At 37.1% G+C, this 12,205-nt stretch overlaps 1 protein-coding gene across 1 annotated transcript in view; it reads left to right on the plus strand.

Moving 5' to 3' along the window:
• Positions 1 to 1,972: 1,972 nt before the first annotated feature.
• rab2a (RAB2A, member RAS oncogene family) overlaps positions 1,973 to 12,205 on the plus strand; it is a 29,050-nt gene continuing 18,817 nt past the window's right edge. Inside the window, exons 1-2 of the mRNA XM_041992072.1 lie at positions 1,973 to 2,167; positions 11,461 to 11,532. Coding sequence (XP_041848006.1) covers positions 2,122 to 2,167; positions 11,461 to 11,532 — 118 coding nt within the window. The 5' untranslated portion in view covers positions 1,973 to 2,121. The remainder of the gene's footprint in view (positions 2,168 to 11,460; positions 11,533 to 12,205) is intronic.

The raw sequence follows: 12,205 nt of genomic DNA on the forward strand, positions 1-12,205 counted from the left end.
CATGCAGTTTTTCATATTACCACAAGCACTATTGAGCTATGGCATGGCATCAGCTCTGATAACAGTATAATAATTTATCATTTAAAGACTCTACATTCATGTTCAAGCAGCCAGAGTAGATGATAAACAGGGTGAAAGATGCTGAAAGTCAGCTATGGAGGCAGGGTTTAAGTTGCCCATTTTGGACTAAAATCTGCAGTGTAACATATTGACTTTAGAGGTTTCTGTCAGAAGTGCAAATGATCCAATTACAAATAGATATGGTCTAGTGTTCATTTGGAGCTTGTAGTTAAAGGGTGTGTGACTTCTTGGCAGTTGCCCATTTTTCCTGCTTGACAGCCCAGTCCTAATTTTCATATGCTGAAGTTACATAGCTTCTTTAAAAAGATCTGTTTCCAGATCTTTTAGAAGAAAATATAGCTTACACAAACTTAATTTAGTCTGGTCTTGCTTTGACTTTGTTATCAAAATAGTGTGTAGTTTCATCATAAGGCCAATATTTTGGCTGCAAATCCACATTCAGACTCATGCACGTGTCTATATGCAGTGCAGTGATGCACATGGATGGTGCACTCATTACAATCTTCAGTCAAACCGCCAACTTTTGAGTTCAGCTTAAAGTAAGAATAGTTTCTTTCTGCTTGCTGCCATCAAGTGGAAATGTGTTGTTACTATACAGAGAAGAGAGATGCCCTTCTTTACTATATCTTTATAATACTTCCCTTTCATCTGCAAAGAAAATGCACAGAGCACTCTGTTCTTCTAAGTGAAACATCTGATTTTGGCCTTTGGGCCAACAGATTTGTAGTATGTTGTGGTTGACACATATGTTATTGCCTGTTCTCCATAAATAAACATCCATCAAGTTTTTGTCTTCTTTGCTGATTAAGCTTCTTTATGTTGTTATTACTTTATTAATAAAGCATTATGGTGAAAGGTTTGCAAAATGTTGTAAATATGTCAACTCATGTTGTTTCTTATGTGTAAAATGCTGCAGTGTTACATGACAGAGGAAATTTGTCCAACATTTTAAGTAATCCATGTGAGTTCTAATCTCTCAGGTTTTTCTCAACACTCAGGTTTTTTATGTTTACTTCTCTATATGATAATCTTCTTCAGGATTTGGTTTACAGTGTCAAAAGGTGAAATGTAACCTAAACCTTGGTATTTTCAATGTTCAAAGTGTCAAATAGTCATCTCCCGTTTAACATGCTCATCGTAGTGCAACTTTCTGAGTCACTGAATCATCCTGCTATTTCACAAGATTTTCTCTGTGCCATGGCTCCTCTGTGCAGCTGCTAAGTCATACAAAGTTTATTTTCTGACCTTGTTTTATGGATGAGATGTTACTTAGAAGAATACAAGTCTTCAGTTGAAATTCAAGGACTCTGTGATGTATCCACTTTGCTGTTTTTACATTCTTATGTGGCAGACAGAATTTTAGGTCAGCGCAACCTAATGCAGGTTTAATCACATTTTCAGTGCGTCTTTTACTTTGAGCTAAAAGTATGTTGTATTATGATTTGGAGGTTTTAGTAATTAGCTGCTGGCCTGAATGAGAAGGACAATTTATGCCCACTAATTTTGTATCACTGAATTTATTTAGTCAAATTTAATGTGCTCATTGTATATTTTTTGACAGTTCTTCTATGCACAACTTTGGTTAAAGATTTTGTGAGCTTTTTTTCCCATATTTCTTCTGTTCAGTGATTCAGATCTGTGTGATGACCATACCTAATCAAAATTTAAAAAAAAAAAAAGAAAAGAAAAAGATTTAAAGTTTTGACTATTACACAAACTGAAGATTATACTTAAATTTTATGCATGAATTTTCTACTCCCGTCTAAAGAGTCAAGCTAATCGATATTTCTATTTATTTTTTAAAAACAATGGCGATGTTAACCCTAAAGTTTCCGAGCTTAACATGAACGCATCATTATGTAGCGTGGCGAGGGCGGACCGTGTGACGTCGAGCTGAAGCTCTCGCTGTTTATTGTTCCTTCCTGAACACCGACAGGGAAAAACAGGCTAACAAGCTGTCAGCTACTGTTTTCAAGCGGTTCACGCTCAGTTTTACGAAGGTGTAACGGTTGAAACAGCTGACTGCATAAACCAGGGGCCATGGCGTATGCATACCTCTTCAAATACATCATCATCGGGGACACGGGTAAGCTGCAAGTGCCAGCTAGATTGCCTACCAGTTAGCTTTCGGCTAGCTCTTAGCTGTTAGTTAGCGGTGTATTTCCGCAGTGTTGGATAGTCCAATGACGTGGTAAAAGCAGAGACGCAAGGGGTGGGATGACAGCTCCAATTCTTCCCTGTTAATATAGCTGAATAATGTTTGAAACACATTGAAAATACCAAAATGGTAAACACAGGCGTCTTAATACAAGCTTTTCTCCTCACCACTGTGGCGTAGCAGTTGTTGACACTAGCAGATGTTAGGCCTTTTGTCCCTTTGCGTCGAGGGTGGGGGTGTTAGCCACAGCCTTCTAGCCTAGCTAACTGCCAAGCTAGTGCTGGTGCTGCACGAATATTTAGCAAACAGTTGTCACGACAGCAAATTATGTTCCCAATGGACATCGATTCGTTTGCCAGATAACTGTAGTATTACTTTAGATCTCTTGTCGATGCATCCTCAATAGCACAATCAACATTAGCACAGCTTTATTCAAGAAAAGGCCAACACATCAGGCTAAAGCCTCTGATATTCCCTGAAATGGCGTAGAGGAGCTCTATTTTCTGACCACATCGCTATTTATGGCACATAAACATTTGTGGCGTTCCTGTTATGCTCAATTTCTATTTTGCCAAGTTGTATGATTTTACATTATGCTGCCACTTGAGTAAAAAGCCTGGGACTACGAAGGTAAAGTAATCTGTTTACGGTTGGCAGGCTGTACTGATGAGGGGCCTGCTCAGTTAGCTTGCAGCGTGGCAGCAGGTGTATCAAAGATGTAGCAACAGTGTCAATGAAGCAGACTGGTTTGGCAGAAGGATTTAAACATACGTGACTCGATAATTTACTGTAGAGTACTATATTAAAGCCTGACACAAAATACACAGTCATGATTCCAGTAGGTGTTTTCATGCAACAGTTATGTCACCTGGTAAACAACAAAAATGTATAATTTTCTAAACATATTAGACAAAGAATCACAATACCTATTTACTTTGTAGATATTAAAGGGCATTGCATCATTTGTTGATCATGGGTGGACTGCATGGTTATGACAGGGTTATTGCAAAACAGACTCATGTGTTGCATGATGTTGTTTATTTCTAGTAGTGAATGTTGTGGAGTGCTGTAGCTAAAGTCCAGTCTTGATTACATGTAAGTCTATTCCAGAAATGTTCCACGTGTGCAAATCAACAGAAGTAGATTTACTTGAATAAATAAATGGGATAAATTATTCTTTGCAGTAAAACATTTCATTTTTAGTACAAATGTGCAAAATAGAATGCCAATATATATGCAATACTTTAATTAATGCTTTGGTTTTTTTCTACACATTTAATGGAAGGAAAGATATAAGTAGTATTAGCCAGTTATTTAATTTATTTTTATTTATTTATTTATTTGCCAATGATTGTAGGCATTGCTTTTGTGTTAGGGAAATTTTGCAATTAGAACTTCTGTCTACACAAAGTAAAGAATCCTTTTGTAAAGCATCCTTCCTGGATCCATGCAGTGATCCGGATTACCCCCAAAATCTAATCCCTTGTTCCTAATTCTGTTTCTGAGATTTCCTGAAAATTTCGTCAAACTCCACCCATAACTTTTTATCTTATGTTTCTAACAGACAGACAAACAAACCAAAGCCACTGAATACATGACCTCCTCCTTGGCTACCACAATGCAATCTGACAGGAAGTGCTCTGAACCTCACCAGAAACAGCCTAACTTGAATTTGCCAAGCACAACCCCTGTCTGCTTACATCTTTCTTGTTTTCAGTCTGTTTACCAAAAAATGCCTTTAGGGCCTGTCTAATACTGAAGACTCATGTTCCTACCACCACCATTTTAATACAGCTTGTTTATGTTCCAACATTGTGTTTCACAAACTAGGAAACAGTTTATAGTAAATGCTTGACTTTACGCCGCACTCTGCTCAGCTCTGATTTTTGTTCTGCTGTATATGATGCAGACACCACTGACACATTGTTAAAAAGTCAGACCTGCTCTGCAGAACAAACTGAACTCAAGCATCGTTTCCTGCAACATGTTCTGTTTAGAAGGAAATAACAATACATATTTGTGCATAGTGAGCATCATACATTTTGTTGGCGGTATATCCATGGTATATTAAAATGAGTTTATCTGATATTTAGCATTTGGGATGCTTTGTTTGCTGCATAAAGGAGACATTTCTTTTATATCACTTCATATAATACCACACTATTTGGCTTAATTTAATTTGCAAATGGCCCTTGTCTTATTACTTTTTAAACTCGAGAGGAATCATACAGTTGGAATCATACTACAACCTTAACAGAATATTTTTACTTAAAAAAACCAGGATCAGAACTACATATTAAAGTAAAAGCAATGAAGGCAAATTGTCATATATGTCAATGATGAGATCAATATTTATGAGAATAGAAATTGCATATGTATAAAGCATAAATATATTAATCATATTAGTAAAAAAAATCCACCTGTTATATACATTAGTTTGTCTTGGGATACGACTGTTTGCAGTATAAGTTGGTATTAATGAAATTTGTTCAGATTTTGGCTGTGGAAATGTTTGCTAATATTAAGACAATATTTGTTGACATATAAGAACCTAATAGCATCATACAGCCTCCCAATTAAGTCAAATGTCTATGAGAATATTTTAAAGTTTTACAATTTGTTTTACATGATTAAATACTTTTAAATTAATGAGTATTTGGTTGTTAAACCCCTTTTTTCACCTGTCAGCTTCTTATCATGTCATCTTGCAGACTATTGAAGATTCACTGCTTGTTACTTTGGACGTCCTTGTTTTATCTTAACTTTAATTATCTATGTGTTTCTTATTTTTTTTTGGATAACAACATTTGGACGTGTTTCAGGTGGGTGTGCCCATGTGTATCCTTGTAAAAGCAAATAATCAGATGTCCACAAGTTTAAAAAATACCCAGAGGTTTAATTCAGAGATTTTTCTAGTTTGCATGATGTTTAATCACAGAAATGTGCTGCAAAAGCCTCGCACTCCTTACACCTCAGGACACAATCTCACCTTTACCAGCACCGCGTCATGCATGATACACACTGCACAAATGTACAGACTAAATCCTTCCATGTTTAACTCATCCACCTGTCTTAGCTCTGTGACGATCTTTACACCTCAACCTGGAGAATGAGGAAGAGCCATTGGCAGTCAGTCAGTTGTGAGGAGATGGGCCTTTTGAGGATTTAAATGCACAGGAAGCATTTTGGACAGAGGACACAACCTTACAGTCAACAGACTATCAGATGATTGCTCAGACGTGCATATCTGTATTTTTACTCCTAAATTCTTTAATCGAATGAACACCTGAGCAGATATAGATTAAATATGCCTATTCTAAACAGAGGACAGTTTTCTGACATTTTTTCAAGGCGCTTGCTGTGAATATATATTTTTTTTCTCCTAATTGGAGGCCAAGATTCTTACTGCATCACTGTTGTTTTCTGAAATATTACATTTTCTTGCGATAACCTACTAACCATCCTAGTTTATTTGGTGTACAGTGCTGGCCATGCAACACTCTTGAGTGCCCAAGTTCAAGCCTTTTTTCTCCTTCTCATGTTCTCATTAGTGCCTGCTACCTAAATAGATCATGTTCAAAACAATATTTGCTATAAAAAAATACTAAATATTGTTCAGGCTCCATCCAGCATGAAGGAGCGACTTTGCTAGGTGAAAGACATGCATGGGTAAATATTGATGGTTATTATGATGATTATATGCACATATTGATTGGACTCTTATGAGTTTTTATGGAGAAGGAAAAAGACAGAGAAACAAAGATTAAATTAATTCTGTTTTGAATGGGACTAATGACCTCCGGCCAGCTTGTTCATGTTTGGCAGAAGAACAGAAAGACTGAGTCTGAACAGAAAATTTTCGTCTTATTTATTTAAGCCTGCAGAGATTTTCTGTCTGTTCCATGTAACACTGCTCACAGATTTACAGGAGCTGTTCACTGTTCTGAGTGATACAGACATATTTCTAATGGTTACCTAGAATTTAATGTAAGAATAACATTAAAAAGAAAATAATAACTGTTGAGTTAATATGACAAACCCATCGTTTGGTTAGCAAAACTTACATGAAGATGCTCTGGAGTCAGTTGTAAGTTTTTATACCAGGGACCCTCAGGAACCCACTTTAAAGTGGAGCTGAGGTGCAGAAAGTGGTTTTTCAAGCACTGCTGCAGATATATAAACAGTTACACACTTTAGCAACCACTCAGTAAAGTCAAAAGCGAGAAAAAGAGAATCTTTATTATTCAAACGAATACTGCTGAAAATCATTTGGAGTAATGGATTTTTTCTTGCTTAATTGATCTCTAACACTGTTCAGAACATGCTGTTACGCCCAACTTTGGAGGACAAATATATTTTATGAAGGAAATCGCTGCACTAGTTATAACCAACAGGAAAGATAAATGAGCCATAAATGTGGTATGCGTTTTCCAATAGTCATATGATCGGACTTCCTCAGTGGTTTCTAATGAGCTGTCTCATAGATGAGGTGGATTTTTAAAGTAACTATTCTAAACGACAAGGCTCCACTGTTTGGTTAAAAGGTTTAGAGCCCTAGATCACAGGAAACCCCTTCATTTAAAATTTGAAGTATTTCTCTGTAAATACTTAACTCGATTAATCACCGGCTAAACAAGGGCTTCTCACCACTGGATGGAAAGCCAATCATTTACAAGAAATATCCTTGCTGTTGTTAAATGTTCCAGTATTTCTGCACTCTGATTGTTACCCAGAATATGAGATGATTTTTTTTCTGACACACTCCCACTTAAAACCCATTGCAGATTATTATATGTAGGATCATTTCACTCACGAACCTGATTGAAAAACTAACATCCTCTAAGTCCTGGAGGACAAATTCAACTAGAATACGTTGTAGTGTTTTCATTATCATACATGTTTGAAGGCACCTCAGCATCATTTGATGTGTGATGACAGTTTGTATGGGCTGATATAAACAGGGATTGTTGTACAGTCTGCTGACTTTGCTAAACTTCAGGTTACAGGGGTACCTGAGCAGCGCAGCATCATACTGGCTTGTTGTAAACTGATTTATCTACCAGACTCAGCCTCTTATTAATGCTTTAATTCATTTAATAGCAAAAGATGGATTTCTATCAATAACTTCCCTGCCTTTAACAACCCTTCAGAAAAACTGCATTTTTAATTTATTTATTTAGTTATTTTTGTTATTACCTTACTATGAGGATCTAATAGATGTCATACTTCATAAAAGGACCTACAAAAAAAAATTGAATTGGCTTTATTGTTGGATTATGATATTTGTTAGTGGTACTTTTATTTTAGGAGGGTCTGATGATATTGTGGCGTGTGCCAGTTTCATTTTCTTTTCTTTTTTTTTTTTTTTTGTTTGTTTGTTTGCATTACACAACTGTGTCTTTATTTGCTTTATGTTAGCACTAATGAGGCTGCTGACATGTTAAACAAAGGTAAAATCATCATTTCACACCAGTTGAAGATCCCTGTTTGTCTTGATTTATAGTAACTATAACGAATTCCAGTGAGGGAGATCCTTTCATTTATTAGTTTTGTTGTTTTTGTTTTTCTCTGAACCTAATCAGCTCACATTCTTCTCTGAAAAACATGAATATTAGAATATTAAAAGATATGTATACACTGATGAGCGTGTCAAAAAAAAAAAAAAAATTGGGGGGCGACTCATTTGGGCCTTAGTCATGAAGGACCTGTTGCTGTGACAACAGTTAAAGTCATCTTTCAGAAAATAGAAAATCACATTAACTGTGTGTCCTTATGTGAAGAAGAAAGTAGGGTGCACTCATGCACAGACATCTGTTAAACTTGCTTGTGCTATATTAGTAACGTTGTTTTAACTGATGCTAGATTTTAGTAAATAGGTGGGACTCGCAATAAAGGTGGTGCCACAACAAACAAAACGTCATCTGGATTTGTCTATAGCTCCTTGTGGTTGTACTGTAGGTGGCAGCAGAGATTAAAGATGTGCCCCCTGGTGCTTGGCACAGGTATTCGACATGTTTTGCAGAGTACCTGTGTTTGTTGTGTGTCATCTCCCTTCTAACCAGCGTAGTTAGAAAAAGCCAACATAATGTTCTTTTTAGCCACGTTCTTCTGCATCCACATTTTCCTGGCTCCTCTCATGACCTTCCACCATCAAAATGCTCAATACGTGTGTTCTAGTACCGCAGCCGCTAGCATCTACAAGGAGCATGCAGGACAGTATGCATGAATGCTCAGCAGCATTTGGAACTGCATCACGTCACTTCCTTAAAATATGCAAATAGAGACTATTTATTGCAGTTTAGGCACTTGTTGCAATATCTATATCGCAAATATACCGATGAAGGTAAACTTTTGGAATATTGTGCAGCCCTAGATGAAAGCTCTGACAGGTGTATTATCTGTCCATGTTTTAGTGTCAGTTTTGGCCTGGATTGTTTGTTACCCTTACAACAGAGGTCTAAGACGCAGGTTTTCATCAAGTTCTCCGATCATCAGCATGGTGACTTTTAGCCTCTGCAGGACCACCTACAGTTGTGTTTTGGAAGCATTCAAGAGTTTAGCCATTTGTTCAGTCAGTGCAACTAAGGAAAGAGCTTTCACAGAAAAATCCCCTACTCCTCCACTAATTACCACTATGATTGAAGCCACTCTCTCCATTTGAAAGCACATCAGGCTTTGATTATAGACTGCTGTTGACAGTTTGCTTTCACCCTGAACCACAGCCATCACACTCTTTTACTTGGCCGGAAATGAAAAATGAAGTAATGTTAGGGTGGTGTGTTAAGCACTGTGGCTAATTGAGCTAATTGGTAAGAAATTATCAAGTGGCCTCAAAAGCACTTGATGTTTTCTGTATTCATTGTTGAGCTTTGGTAGCAGAAGAGCGTGCAGGTGTCTGACTGAGTGAACACAAAAATGTGATGGAGCTGATGATGGCATGATTGTTTCATCTTCATATAGCTTCCCTCCTCTAGATCCCTCAATCCATTATCATTATCATCACATAGCCCCTGCCTAGCAACACCACTGCCTAGCAGCGGTGATCCTTGGAAACCATAGAGGAGGAACACCATGTCCCTCTGTCACCTCCTCCTCCTTGTCCCTCTCTCTCTTTCTTTTTCTCTCCATCTCCTTAGCATCCTTTTTTTGTTCTCTTCTGTTCACCTCATCCTAGTCAATTGCTTTTCTCTTTTACAAATGCAAACATTAGTAATCCAAAACCCCCTATTTTAATTTTGCTAATAATCAGCATAATAAAGCACATTTTTTTCAATCGTTTGAAGCTTTAAAATACAGTCAGGTTGGGATAGAGAAGTTTCAGTTGAAATTTTACACTGGAAGCCATCTCGTCTCCAAAAGACCTCAAGACCTTCCTTATTGCATCATGTTAACCTCAGAGGAGGATACGGGGGAGAAGCTGACAAGTGCAATACATCAAGATGAGGTGACGGACTGAGTTCATTGCTGCTAGATTTTATTCATTCCAATTCAATTGCTCTTTTGGTGATAAACATCTCTGCATCCAAAGATACTGATCATGAAGTTATCTGTTGTACCCAATCGGATGTACATGATAACAAAAACCAGACAAAAAAAGAATACATAAAGTGCTTCACATATAGTACAAACAGACTTCAATGAGAAATATTCCACCATTTCAGCCATCCAGCTATAAAAGTCTTAGTCTTAATTAAAAGCTGTGGCACATAAGAGTTTTAAGGCCTGATTAAAAAGAAATTGGGTTTTGAGCAGACTTCTGGTGTTTTGGTAGTTTGTTCCAGATATTAGGAGCGTAAAAACTAAATGCAGATTCTCCTTGTTTAGTTTTAACTCTTGGGATGGAAAGTAAACTTGATCCAGATGATTTTAAAAGTCTTGCTGGCTTATATGGCACCTGATCAGATATTTATATTTTGGACTTGTACATCGGCTGTCAAAATAAAAGAAAAACAATTCTTTGGTGCACAGGAAGCCAGTGTGAGGATCTCAGAACCGGAGGGATATGGAGTGATATTTTTTAGTCTTTGTAAGGACACAAACAGCAGCTTTCTTGATTATGACCTGATGGGATATTCTGTCAGCGTTGCTGCTTACATGTTCACATTAGTACATTAAAACCTTTTATTATGAAAAACGCAAGAACGTTGAAGCCTTCCTTTAGCTCTAAGTGACATGATGGCTTTTTATAAATATTAGAAGACACATATTCAGTGTTATGAAGGGAACACTAAGATTGAAAATGTTTTGGAAGAGTTGTTGCTGCCAATCATGTCTAGTGTATGGTTAATGTTTCTTTGAGTTTTGTAGCATGTGTAAAGAAAAAAAGTCCTGATCTGTAAAGCACAATGGCAAAACTAATAATGTCATTAGAATTTGTTTTGGATTTAACTCTTGTATTTTTAAGCACGTCTATTTAACTATGTGACTGACTGACCCACTGTTTAGTTATTTCCCCCTGAATATGTTACTGTATGATGTGTCAAAATATTTCTTTCTGCTCAGAGTTTGATTCACTTTTTTTTTTCTCCCCCCACCAAGCGCTTTTATTTTGCTGGGGGAATCTGATTGCTTTTTACATCCCTAAAATTTTGCTGGGGTCAAAGTCTGGACTCTGGTGGCCAATCCATGTATGAAATTCATGTCTCATGCTTCCTGAACCACTCTTTCAGGAGTGGTTCAATCTTTCACTATTTGAGCTTGATGACATTATACTCAAATATGCCCATGCTTTCAGGTGATTTAATATTCAGGTAGTCAAACCTGACCTTATCTATAACGCAGACCTGACCAACTGAAGAAACCTTAGATCTTGTGCTTAGTTACGTCCAATTCTTCACTTTTTTTACTGGAACATAAAGTGCTGAATTAAGTCAGTCAGTTGGCTAACTAACAGTTAACTGAAGCTAGGCGGTAAAGAGTGTGTAAGCTCCCGGTTGCAGTCGTTTGAACTGGATGAAGACTCCCATGTTCCCATATTAAATATTCATGATTTATATTTATGAGAGTAATTCTTGTTGTACATGTATAACTCCACGCAGAGCGTTTTCACACACAAGCAGCAGAGGGTCTCCGCTTTGTGTGAATTCAGACATCATTAGTGTGATTGTGCCAAAATCTTTTCTCATTTCTTAATATCTTGTTCTCAGTGTGTTTATGCATCACAAGAGCTTAGCTGCATTAGAGTCTGTTTTAATGCATTCTATTATTCCTTTTTTTTTCAGGTGTGGGAAAGTCATGTCTATTACTACAGTTCACAGACAAGAGGTTTCAGCCAGTTCACGACCTCACCATCGGTAGGAGCTCCTGTCTTTACTCACTCACTATATTATCTGATTCAGTCATTTATTTATTTTGATGATCCTGTCAGTCTTCAACAATGGTGCCGACTGAAAAGTAGAAGTTTTCTCTTCGGATAGAATTTAAACATTTTCACTTAAAAAAGAAAAATAAATTTAAATGCTTTTTTTAAGTTAAAGATTTCCATTTAAGTGTCGGTAATATTGCAGTCATTTTTAAAAACCATCAAGCCTGATGTAATGATTCTGGATTTATCCGTTTGTGAGTCAAATCTACACCAACGGATGTAAATACTACTGTTATCCACTGTTACTACGACATTTAGAAATATGTTTTAAAGGTTTGTAATGTTCCTACAGATCAGTAAAGACTGTACAGCCACGTTGTTCAGTGGTCACAGCTTCTCTTGAACTTTTCTGTGAAATCTATACACAATGGAATAATGGGCTGTAAATCGTGCTTTTGTACTTTGTAAGTAGCTGCATCAGAAGCACCACACCTGTTGGTACAGTATAGTGCCAGCCTGACAACCAGGGCTCATGTTTCATTTGCTCTGGCAGAATCCATCTGAACCCTTCCTGTCCAAACAGACTTTATAACAGCCTGTCCTGTCCAGGGCTGAGACGGTCACAACATTTATCTAACATGGAGGAATGCCATTTAGGCACA

The sequence above is a fragment of the Melanotaenia boesemani genome, chromosome 8, assembly GCF_017639745.1.
Source record: "Melanotaenia boesemani isolate fMelBoe1 chromosome 8, fMelBoe1.pri, whole genome shotgun sequence".
NCBI lineage: Eukaryota > Metazoa > Chordata > Actinopteri > Atheriniformes > Melanotaeniidae > Melanotaenia > Melanotaenia boesemani.